The sequence below is a fragment of the Lepidothrix coronata genome, unplaced genomic scaffold (assembly GCF_001604755.1).
Source record: "Lepidothrix coronata isolate B3197 unplaced genomic scaffold, Lepidothrix_coronata-1.0 Scaffold186, whole genome shotgun sequence".
In the NCBI taxonomy this organism is placed as follows: domain Eukaryota; kingdom Metazoa; phylum Chordata; class Aves; order Passeriformes; family Pipridae; genus Lepidothrix; species Lepidothrix coronata.
In genome coordinates this window covers 476,316-488,471 of record NW_016690366.1, presented here as the reverse complement: position 1 = coordinate 488,471, position 12,156 = coordinate 476,316, and the positions used below count along the sequence as shown (strand labels likewise).

The 12,156-nt window shown below is 38.2% G+C and overlaps 1 protein-coding gene across 16 annotated transcripts in view; it reads right to left on the bottom strand.

Moving 5' to 3' along the window:
- The window catches only part of ATP2B2 (ATPase plasma membrane Ca2+ transporting 2), a 410,039-nt gene that overhangs the window by 73,874 nt on the left and 324,009 nt on the right, over nt 1-12,156 (bottom strand). For 13 of the 16 annotated variants that reach the window (XM_017830953.1, XM_017830962.1, XM_017830965.1 and 10 more), the window contains 4 exons: nt 7,173-7,214; nt 5,369-5,533; nt 2,964-3,178; nt 1,430-1,672 (listed from right to left, as the gene is read on the bottom strand). In XM_017830953.1, coding sequence (XP_017686442.1) covers nt 1,430-1,672; nt 2,964-3,178; nt 5,369-5,533; nt 7,173-7,214 — 665 coding nt within the window. The remainder of the gene's footprint in view (nt 1-1,429; nt 1,673-2,963; nt 3,179-5,368; nt 5,534-7,172; nt 7,215-12,156) is intronic. The other 3 variants (XM_017830963.1, XM_017830967.1, XM_017830969.1) reach the window with 1 other exon arrangement.

The window sequence follows — 12,156 nt, the reverse complement described above, 5'->3', positions numbered from 1 at the left end:
ATCTCTGTTACCTTGTGTTAATCCCAGCCTGTGTACTGAGGATGAGTTGCAAACACACAAATCAGCTTCCAAAAAGCCGTTGCCGTAAAATATCTACATTGAGCTTTTACACTAAAATACCTGAGCGAGGAAGGCCCATCTCTCCTATCTTTAACCTGCCTGGTTCTGACCTGGACAGACCTCAGGACAAGGACAGAGGAAGAGCCAGGACTCAGCTGGGAACAGGTGCTGCTGGTTGGATGCTTCCAGCTGAGCGAGCTCTGCTTCCCCAGGGGGTCTGAATTCCAAGGGAAAAGGGCTGGCTCCAGCCTCAGCTGACTGAAGCTCCGTGTCCCTACAGGACAGGAGAGGTGAGATCACACTGCTGGCTGCTTTCAGCTGGGAGGGGACAGCACAGCACCTTCCAGAGCTGATGGAGGGTTTGCTGATTGATTCCCTGTCCACTCCGTATGTAGGAACTGGCTCCAGCTGCCCCAGGGGCTGGTTCTCCCCACATTTCCCTTCCCAGAGTGCCAAGCTTCAGACACTTATCCTGGCCAAACAATCCTCAAGAGCATTCATTTCAGAAATACCTTTGCTACAAACACACTTTGCGTATCCGTGTGAGATTTCTCTAAACATTTTTCTTCCCAGTGTGGATTATTATTAATATCCAGATATTTACATAGCAAGATTTAAAGGCAACGTGTGCTCCAGCACTCAGCACTATTTGTTTTCTGTGACAGCATTTTAAAAGACTACTTTTAAAACAAACATGAAGTGTATGCAAGACTATATTATGCAGCTCAGCACAGAACAATAAAAAGGACAATACATATATTCATAAATTAAAAAAAAAGTCTACTTGTTCAGCAACATTAAAATCCAGCTTGACCTTTCTAAGAACAAATCTATTGGAATTGCAAAATTTTTCAGCCTCTTAATTAGCTCTGTGTAGAAGAGCCTAATGCCACAAGCAAAACGGATATTTCCATTCTGGCCTCCTTTACAGACTGAATTAAATACTTCTGGATGTGACTCGCTTGAAACCAGAAGGAACGAAGTTCATTAACCTCACTGATTTAACCAATCCAATTTGTCATATTTGAGAATCAATTGAACGTTCTCAGACACACAGGACTCATTTTACACAGGTGAAGTCTCAGTAAGAACCAGCTGTGTTAACAAATTTATCTGCACCAAAGCCGAGCCATCCCAATCTAACGACAGCAGGAGATTTTTAATTGTTGCATGGGCTTGTACTTATAAGTAAATCCCTATCCATAAAAAAAACCCCAAACCATAAAACATATAGGTTTTGCAGCACCAGTATTTACCACTTCATAATCAACAACAGGACATTCAGGAACTAGCACGGCTTGGAAAAAAACCCTGCACCTCCTTCTGCTGCGTTTTATTTTATCGATTAAAAAAAAAAAAGCCTACTCACCAGAATTTTTGTAGTATAAGCACTGTTGATAGCAATTGCATTAACCAGCAATTCCATGGTTTTGGCAGGTATGGAATCTGGGTCAGGGATCTCCTTGTAGTGGACATCACCAATGTAGGCTTGGACAACCGTCATGCGGTTGGTCGTCAGCGTGCCGGTTTTGTCGGAGCAGATGGCTGTGGCATTTCCCATCGTTTCACAGGCATCCAAATGCCTGACCAGATTGTTATCCCTCATCATTTTCTAAGGAAAAAAAAAAAAACCAAAACCACGTAAAATAAAAAACCTTCAAGATTTTGCTTTGACGGGTTTTTAACATGGGTTATAAAAAGCGCAGGAGAATGGGTTTAGTCTTGCTTGTGAAAACATAAAGCTCCCTAAATCAGAACTTTGGTCAGGGCCAATATCCCAAACCCTTACAGACAACCAAGCTGTGATTATCCTTGAGATAATTTTCCCTTTAATAAGCTAAAATGGTTCCATAATTGTTTGCAATATTATACATTTCAAGAAATAGCTCCAACAGCAAAGATTAGTTGAAGAAAACAAAATAACGGCATTTTTCAAACATCATCATTATGGCAAATATTCAACTTTTTCTTAGTAATATTTGGAATGCCAGGATATTGTCTTGCAGCACACAGATGGACTATACATCCAGGGAAGGGGAAAGTGAAAGGGAAAAGGGAAAAGGGGAAAAAGGGGGAAAAAAGGGAAAAGGAGAAAAAAGGGGAAAAAAAGAAAAGGGAAAGGGGTGTCAGATGAAGGACATAAGGAGAATGAGAAAATATTTTAAAAGCAGCTACAGTCTTTATTAGCAAACTGTCATCCTCGAGACATGGGTTTTTTTCCCCTTAATAATTATGATATTTGGCTACATAGAAATCAAGATATTCCTTCTTAAAGTTCATAATTTGTTTACACGCTAAATGGGAATAAACTTTACTTCATCTTCATCTAAGATTGCCAGAATGTTTAAATAAGTCCCATCTGACTAAATTGCTAAAGTAATCCACAAGTCCAGGATTTTAATCCTCTTTAACTTCCTAACAGAATCATTTACATTGACTTCAAAGAACTGCAACTGCATTTCAGAAAAGTACACGAAAGCTTCAGTGAAACTCTAATTTCTTTGTAAAGTGTTCCTGAAGGCTTCAAATCCTTGTCAAAACTTTGTCCTATTGCATGAGAAAACTTGAATACAAAATTATTCCCTGTCCAGAAACTGGACTGTTCTCAGAGTAAATTCTGCTCAATAAATTCCTTGTTCTTTGCAAGTCAAATAGGTATTTCTACTACCTGATTATCCTGCACTGTGTGGTTTTAAAGAGATCTATTAGAAAACATGTATTCACATTTTTGTTAGATTCTTTCAATATGAGTTTACTTTAAAACAATTTCACTCTAAATAACATTTTGAGCACGTAATTCGCAGACCGAGTTTCATCACACCTGATAAAACCTGAGGACCAACTCAGTAGTGAACTCGAGCAAACAGCATTTTTCTCCCATGATTATTTTTAATGTCTCTTACCTTTACAGAATAAGCCAGAGAAATAGTGACAGCAAGTGGAAGTCCCTCAGGAACAGCAACCACGAGCACAGTAACACCAATAATGAAGAATTTAACAAAATACTGGACGTAGACAGGAGTGCACTCAGGCAACCACTGCTTCTTGTTGACCACAAACGTGTCAATGGCAAAATATAGTACCAAAATGATGACAGTGATAGCAGACATCACCAAACCTGCAAAGAGAAATGATCCATTACTATGACACAGAACACAATTCAAAACATCAGAAATCAGAAGTCTGCATTGGAATTTGATGTGAAATTATTTTCTTATTCTAAGTGACGTTTCTCACCAATATTAATAATGATGATAATGACCAAGTGTACAGGAAGAAACATTGTTATAATATAATTACAACAGCATTATATTCCAGTGCATAAAGAAACACTGAATGCTGCAGAACAGCTGAATCACACCGCATTCATTTTTAAGCACTGTCTTACTGCTGCCTTGAAAATTTCCCAGCCAGTCCAGTTCTCCAGGAGTTCCTCTGTGACTTATTTAAGTTTTTTCAATTTAGTACATTATTTTGCCTGGTAAAATATTTATCTGTCCTTTTAACCTCCACCTTTTGCACATTACTAGTCTATCCATATTCAAACACTCACTTTTCTCTTTAATAAATGTATCTTAGGAGACCTGAGAAAAATAGTCTCCTGTAGTTTATGTTGTTGCATAAAACACTTTAGAAAAGCCCTAGGGATGTATCTGGGCGAACATAAGGGAGCAGTAACAGAGAATTATCCACAGAACAGTTTTTAACTAAGTTTCTTGAAAAGGTGATAAATACAGGTGTTTCCAAGGTTTCCCTTCTCCAAGGGACATCCATAAAGTGTGTACTTGTATGAGGAGAGATTCAAGAGAAGCAGAGACATTAACAAAAATTTCACAGAATTCACAAAAGATCCCAAGCACTTAATATGCTCTCCCAATGGCACAGACTGCTAGGATAACACTGCTCCTCCACAGTTTCGTTCCTGGAGTGGAGTATACAAATAAAAACTCCAGCAGAGCCTCAGCTTTGCCTTGCTGTGATTACTGCACTCTGGCAGGTTTCTGTGAAGCAGTTAAGCCTGCATTTCAGAATAAATTAATTTCTCCCTAATGGGATCACGCAGCAAAAAGGAGAATACTGTGAATTTCACGTCTTGACTGCACTTTAAAAAAATTGGTAAGCTGAAGGATGCTAAGGGTGACAGGAAACAGATGAGTCAGGGAGATCATTATTTGCCAGAGGACACAGGAAAATCCATTAAAATGTTATACTCATGACAACACACGACATCCCCATAGATTGCCCAATGACAAAGAAAAACCCAAGGAGACAATAATGAATTAATTTAATTCACGTTAGTCGCCACATTATGGTTAGAAATCCCCACACAATCACTTTAACTGTGATATTCACGGGCCTGCTGAAATATCAAAGAGAGTGAGAATCAAAGGCAGTGTAGAAAGGTACTTAACCTAAGAAGTTAATAATCATGGGAAACAAAGGAGAGAAGCCTCAGCAATATGAAACCAGGCACAGCATTGATTGCATAGCAGAGATGATAACCGCAGAATTTGAGTCACACACTGTGCAGGAAAAGAGAATTTGGCATCTTGGGGTTGTGTGATCAACTGACCAAAATGAAGTTTAAAAGGAAGGGGAAGGAATATGTGGGGTAGAAATCAGACTGGTGAAGAAGGGTAAGGGAAATAGAGCAGAGGTAAAGTGAGGAAGCTGTTGTAGGACCTCAGCCAAGGATCTGGAGAGAGACCAAAATCTCTTCAATAGCACTAGAAATACAAACCTAATGAACTCTGTGCCATCACAGAAGATTTCCACTTTCTACCTACATGTTGGAGAAGTGCTGCTTCTAACAGCAGGGACCAGATGGTTCTGGATAAAAGAGTCAACACTTGTGTCATGCTTGGGTAGAAAGCAGGAACATGGATATTAAAGGAGAACAGGATGATTTCAGAATCCATAAGAGGGAAATTCTGTGTGAGTGATATTTTGAGATTATAGAGATTCTGGAACCATGTACTTCAAAGTTCTAAGGGGAGACAAAATTAAATATGTAATTACTGTGCTTGGGAATATTAACTATGAGAAAAGCTACATTTCATTTTGATTCAAATATTCATTACAATCCAAGTTGCCCAAAGCTTCCAGCTTCTTGACTCTCAGAGCTAATTTTCAGAGGAAGAAAAGTTTGTCAATACCACATAATAACCATAGAACAGTTTTATGGGTGAGCCATTTCTAAATATTGCAGTAAAAAAGGCCTGTCCCTTTCAAAAAAAGAAAAAAAAATTGCTTTGCAACTCTCAGGTCTCATTAACACAGTGTTTTTTGGTCAGCCCCCCAGCCATACCTGCTTTGCCTATCTGGACTGCCAGCTTGGTCAGCTTTCCCTGAAGGACAGATTTTTCTTTCTTGTGCATGTTGGATTTCTTCTTGTCCTTGTCATCTCCCTCTCCCCCTTCTGCACTCTTCAGTGGCTGCATCTCCATGGCAGCAGCCCCGTCCTGCTGCTTGGCTGATAATGCAGAACAAAACTGTTACTCCCAAGCTGCCCCTCGTTCTTTTCAGCTCAGTGTTCGTACTTACGGGGTTCAACCAGCAACATCTGCTGCAGGGGCTGCTTGTGACAACGATTACCAGAATGACCTTTCCCTCCCAGGTCAGGTAGGTGCCCTGTGGGACCCCTGGGGTACAAGCACATCCATGGCACAACCGGTCAAGGACCGGGAAACCCGTTGGGTCGATCCGTTATTTTGGACACTCTGTGTTATACACATATATATCACTCCATGCCTTGCAAATGACTTGGCAAGTCCCAGTGAGTCAGCACTGCAGGATTTCCTAGAATAGCAGAGCTCAGATGGTTTGTATTCCTCTAAATTTTGGGGTGTCACAGAATGCAGTGCACCCTTACAATCATCCTTCCAATGAAAGCGTTTTGAAGGTGATGTGGTTCCACAGCTGATCCGTGCTCCCTTCTCTGGGCTGCACAGGCACCTCAGTGACCAGGGGACCACACTCTGCAAACCACTATTCTAGATAATACCAGAATTATAAAGTTTCCTTGGCATTCCGTGCTCAAGTGACTTATCCATGGGGTCTGATGGTGCTGGAATCATCACTGTCCCACAAAAAGCACACAGCACTTCAGAGCTGAGCCATCCTTTCTTGAAAGAATGCTAATACAAGGAAACTTTATTTTAGCATCATGTTTCTTAAAAGCAATGACATTGCAGTTTATATATGTGTATGTGTCTGTTTTGTACTGAACACAATAAACTAAATAGAATGAAATGAAATAGCTTTGCTTTGACATTCATGAAGAGATTGTACAAGACTATGCTTTTTGACCTGGAAATCTAATTTGTCTATCTAACTCCAGTGATTATTCATTTAATAGCATTATATTTGGTAGTTTTATACCATTAACAACTGAATTTATCTATTTAGTTTCTGATCCATCACCTTTGCAATCTTTAGCATTATCTGAGAAGAGGAAGTTATCACTTAATTTGGTATAACTCAAAGAACTTATGATAGCTGTGTCTCACAGAATAAAAAAGGAACCATGACTTTGCTTCAGAGAAAGTAAAATATTTGTTTCAGTCTTCCTGAGATTGTATATTAAATAAGAAACTCCTAAGATTCTTATTCTTCCTGTTATTTATCCTTATGATTGCCTTTTACATTGTTCAGTAACCCTTGGGCTTTAAGGTTTCCTTTTGTTATTGCTTTACCCTGTCCCTGCAAAAGAAAATATGTCCATATGATACCATTAAACACAGAAGATGATGAGACATAAAAAAATTGGGTTGGAAAATCACTAACAATACGTAGCATACATAACTTCCACAGGAAAAATTAATTCAAATGAGCTTCGTGAGGTGAAAGTAACATCTACAAATGGCATCTTAAAAATACTGATGTCCTATCCTGAAGGTCTGATATATCAAACTTCTGAAAGTTACAATCTCTTTGGTAGGTTTTTTTGTTGGGTTTGGTTGTTTAGGGTTTGTGTTTTAACATTCTCTTTGAACAGAAGGGCCATTTTCACACACAAGCACAAATCACAGGGTTTCACTTGACTTTTGAACAGAATTGAACTACATGCTAAAAATAAAATCCACAACCTCCTTAATATGAAAGAAGATTACCTTTGTTCTGGCTGTTCTCCATATTCCCATCCTGCATTTTGCCTATATGATGAAAAATTTCAACAGACAACAGACAGTAAACAATCTTCACCCAAGACAGAACATGAAAATGGGAATTCAAATAAAATGGGCAGACAAAAGCCACGAACACATTCCAGGGACTTAGTCAGGATCCCTTGTTTCCATATGTTCACTTAGAAGCATGGCTAACTTAGCTGGGCACATCCAAGGAACTGCAGTCAAAGTTCGTGTTTTAACATGTTAAATACTAAATATTCAGCCCATATTTTTGAGGAACTTGCATTATTTCAGAGCGTGAAACTAATAAAGAGAATCCAGTGGAAAGCTGAATTGGAATAATGTTCCTGAACTGATATTTCAGAGGGCTGGGAGTTAAAAAATTGGCAGGTATAATTGTGGTGCACCAGCATAGAGTGTGACTTTCTTAATGTATTCTAGAATCAAATTCATTATTTTAGCAAACTGAGACAACAGAGAAATAGTAGTGTTAATATATATAAAAATAAATAAAATTGTAAATCAGATATGATTTTAAAATTATATCTTCCTCAATTGGTTGTACCATTTAGCAAATTACTTCTGTAAATAGAAGTGCCAGGGGTTCATCCTATATTCAGATTTATCCTAAAGAAAGATCTACCAAGTGCATCTGTAATTTCCAATTTAACATTTTAGCTACATACAGTTTTACTACATTAAAGTCCTTAGTCATTTGTTTCAGAATAACAACTAAAATTTTCAAATGTATTCCAAATTTCTTGGTGGGATCCCTTATGAAACTTCCACAGTAATACATGAATTTATGAAAAAGACTACTCAGGTTTTACAAATATTAAAATCAGCATGGATGACGGTCTATTTTTGTGGTTATGTATAATGCACAGTAAAAATAATGCAAAGGAAAATTAAGTTAAAACACCTTTACAGGATTGCTGTCACATTCTAGTAAGAAAAGTATCATTAGAACTTATTAAAAAATGTGACAGCAGGTAGATCTTGCCCTTCTGACTTCCGCATATATGAATTTTTTCACTCTCTGCCGGGAATAAATAGAAGCAAAATTGAATTTCTTGTCTTGCACGTTTGTCTTTTCACTAAATGGGAGAGCGCTAAAAACAGCCTTGTCACAAAAGGATCCAAAGTGGCCGAATCAGTGGTAAATTTGCCACAAACAGGCCCCAGTGTCACACGGAGAAACCCCAGAGCCCAGAACTGCAGCCAAGGGAAGGGCAACTCGCGACCTTTCATCATCTCGCTGCTCAGCTCAATCACTGAGGGAAGCCTTTACCACCCACTGCTTGTCCATATTTCTGATTCCATCCCCACCTTGGCTAAAACATGACTAAAACATCAGTATCTGTCTCACAAAGCCTTATGCCTTGGCACAAGACACGACTCTGTGAACCTGAGCTAAACCAAGTTCCTTTGCACAGCGGAACTCCCGATAAAATCTTTCCATACAGTGCACAGTTGGATTTGGTACCTGCCTAGTGGCTATTTTACTTAGAAGGGGTTTTAATAAAGTTACTAGAAGACATAAAACATCTCTGGAGACTCTGATTTCTGGCTAGAGCATAAAGCCTTCCTTAGGAAGTGGAAAATATTAATTTAGAGCAGACAGTCTGCTCCATGTCCTGCTCTGGAGCTCCTTGTGCAGACTCCAAAACCATGAAGTATAATTGAAGAATCTTCAACTTTAAAAAAAAAACAAACAAACCACCACCAAAACCCAAACATGACTTTCATAACTGGCAAAGCCGAAACAGAGGTTATTTTTCTATGTAAATCAAAGTATGTAACTTTGGGATATATATTTGCTATTTCAAAAAGTTGTCATAATTATCAATTGATGTAAAAACACCAGTACACAAAATAAACAATCATTAACAACAATGTAAACTTAGGTATTTGAAAAATATATTCTTAATATTCTTACCCTACTGCATTTAGGTTATTGAGGGATGGAGGGGAAAGTCACCACAGAGAATTATAGTTCAATTATTTGGGTAGAATAACAAAGAATAGGCCATTTGGGTAGTTATGATAAAGAAAAGAATGCTGTAAAGGATTTATTTCCTTCTGTTCCAAAGAATTTTAAGGCTACACTTTGCTATAAATTATGAACAAAGGGAGAAATTAAGACAGAAATAGAGGTGATAGAATAACTACTGCTGAGAGATCCTTTCTCCTTTCAGACAGTGCCAGGACCAGAAATGCTCCCCCTTTTTGGATGTGGTTTAGAAACATTTAAAATATTAAGTATTTATTAATATTTTAATAATATTATGTGGAAAACATCTTCAAAAATAGAATATATTTTTACATAATTCTGCAAATCTTTCCCCCTTTTCCTTTTGAATAATAAGTAAAATGAACAGTGTTTGGGCTGGAGAAATCTGAGTTTATTTTTATCGCTTTTCTAAGCAAGGATGAAAAATCAGAATATTTGGAATGGAATTTAGAGCCTCCTAATATAACACATATTCTGCAGTTGCTTTGAAGGTTTTGAGTTTGAATATGAAATGTTATGCACGTTGTCTTTGCCTTACTACAATTTCTGGCTTTTGGAAAGAACTCACGGCATCATTACGGCCTAAGTTTTTACTTCCAATGAAAAGACTCCCCTTTACCTACCCCAGCCCTTTATGAAGAGCCAATGGGACAAAATAACAAAGACCTATTGCTGGCATCAGAAATTGTTTGTAACCTGGAAGAACTGCTCGGAATAAACCAAAGAAAAGAACGGAGTTATGTTCTCGTGTTCTGATGGAACAAAAAATATAAAATACTATCATGATTTTCCAAAATGTCTCATCTTGCAAGAAAATGAGTTAGAGCCCTCGCTGTGCCAAGCCAGTTATACTCTGCAGCAAGGAAAAACAGGCACATGCTGCAAATATAGATATGGGGGCAAAGGGACATCAAACGAGTCTGGCGTGGGTCATCAGGAGTTTTTCCACGCAGTGGGATGGCAGAGTCAAAGTATTGGTAAAACACAGGTTCATTACAAAAGAATAAGTCTAATTCCACTCTTTCAAATAGAAAATGTTAGCTAATTCTTCTCTGCACTCACTAAATAACTTCACTTAAAGTTTCAGGAAATATTCTAAAATACATGAAAACTGCAAATTGCTTTGCAGGGACTGAGCAGTAGTTCAGTGCATACACGGGGATTTACAGGAGACACAAAATATTTCAGCTAAGACATTTTTCTGTGTATGGCATGGTATTTCTATACCATTTCTATGTTTTCTGAATACATATTTAAGGTACAAAATTCCTTGAAATACAAATACCAAAAAAACCCAAACAACCCACCATGGAAATCCTGATTTAGGAAGGTGGCTGTGCTCGAATGGAAGGAAAACAAATTTGGGGCAATTTGCTTGATTGGAAGGAAATCAAATTTGGGATAAACAGGCTGTAAACAGTCATTGTTGCTTCCCAGATTTTCATTTTTTAAAATTACATTTACTAAATATAATATTCTAAAATTAGGTGACTTTTCCTGAATTACTACCTTTCTGCAAAATTTTCTGCTCTGCTTATAACCTAAACTTGTAACCCTTTAAAAACTGAACATATTGTTCATAGTTTTACCATAGTTTTAACAAAGAGACCAACAACAATTCTGATACATTTTGATCTCAACTCCTAGAACAAAACAGAATTTATAACAGTTCCTTCAATACATGGGCTGTGTCACAAACTATATGAATTTATCACTATAGGATCACTGATTGAAAACAAAACACTTTTTTTGTGTCAATTGTCTATTGAAAACTAAGAATAAAAATATTTTATCTGCAATGGTAATGGGTTGATTTTCAAGAAACAAACATTTCCTGAGCTTGATACTTATTCAAGTATATAATTTTGCTTTTCTTATTTGATGGTATTTTCTACACAAAGGCATTAGACTTTAGGTAAAATGGTACAGTAGCTGATATGGGTCTGGGTTTTTTGGATTTGTGGATGAGTTTCATCACACCTCAACCATGTTGATTAAAGATGTGCAGAATTAATTGAACTGCCTCATCTCACAAGCCAAAACAAATCAGCTGCACAAAAAACTTGCCTTCTACCCTTTGTGCACTGAAAAGCAGTGAGGATGCATCTCTCGACTCCAAGATAAACAGGGACAGTAACCATTGCTTCTGATGGGAGAGAGGATAGGAAATCACATACTTCAGACACTGATTTAATATCCCTTGGAACTCAATTTCCTTATTAGGTTCAAGGCATTAAGGCCAAACACAACAGGTATTTACCAGGCAACTCCAGCTTGCTGAAAGCTGGGTCAGAACAGGGTTCATCCTGTACCTCCTGAGCACTGGTTCTCCTCAAGGGGCTTCACTCAGTGCTCTGCAGGACTGAGCAGAAACACAGCAGGATCCAATGGAAATGAGGGAGGGAGGACTCTGTATGTGTATGTTTGTTTTACACTCATAAGTCAAATTATCCTAAAACCATTCATAGAATCACAGAATGGTTTGGGTTCGAAGGGACCTTAAAGCTCATCTTGTCCCACCCCCTGCCATGGGCAGGGACACCTTCCACTAGCCCAGGTTGCTCCAAGCCCTGTCCATCCTGGCTTTGGACACTCCCAGGGATGGGGCAGCCACAGCTTCTCTGGGCAACCTGTGCCAGGGCCTCCCCACCCTCACATTAATGAAGAATGAAACACTCATCATTAATTTCCCGGTTCTTGGACCTTGAGGAATCTGGAACCAGGATGATGGAGATTCCTGTCATGCAATGAGATGTAGGAACTGTAAATCCTAATTTTCCACATTGTGCAGGAGTAGAGTTTTAAATCTGGTTATATGTTTCTTTTAAATTATAACAAAAATATTTAAAAATAGGTTCAAATGTTTCCTGTGTAATTGCTTTAAATAAGACACTGCACTAGTACATCTTAGTCCTTGTTTAGCAGTTGGTATTTCTGTCAGAAACTCTCATT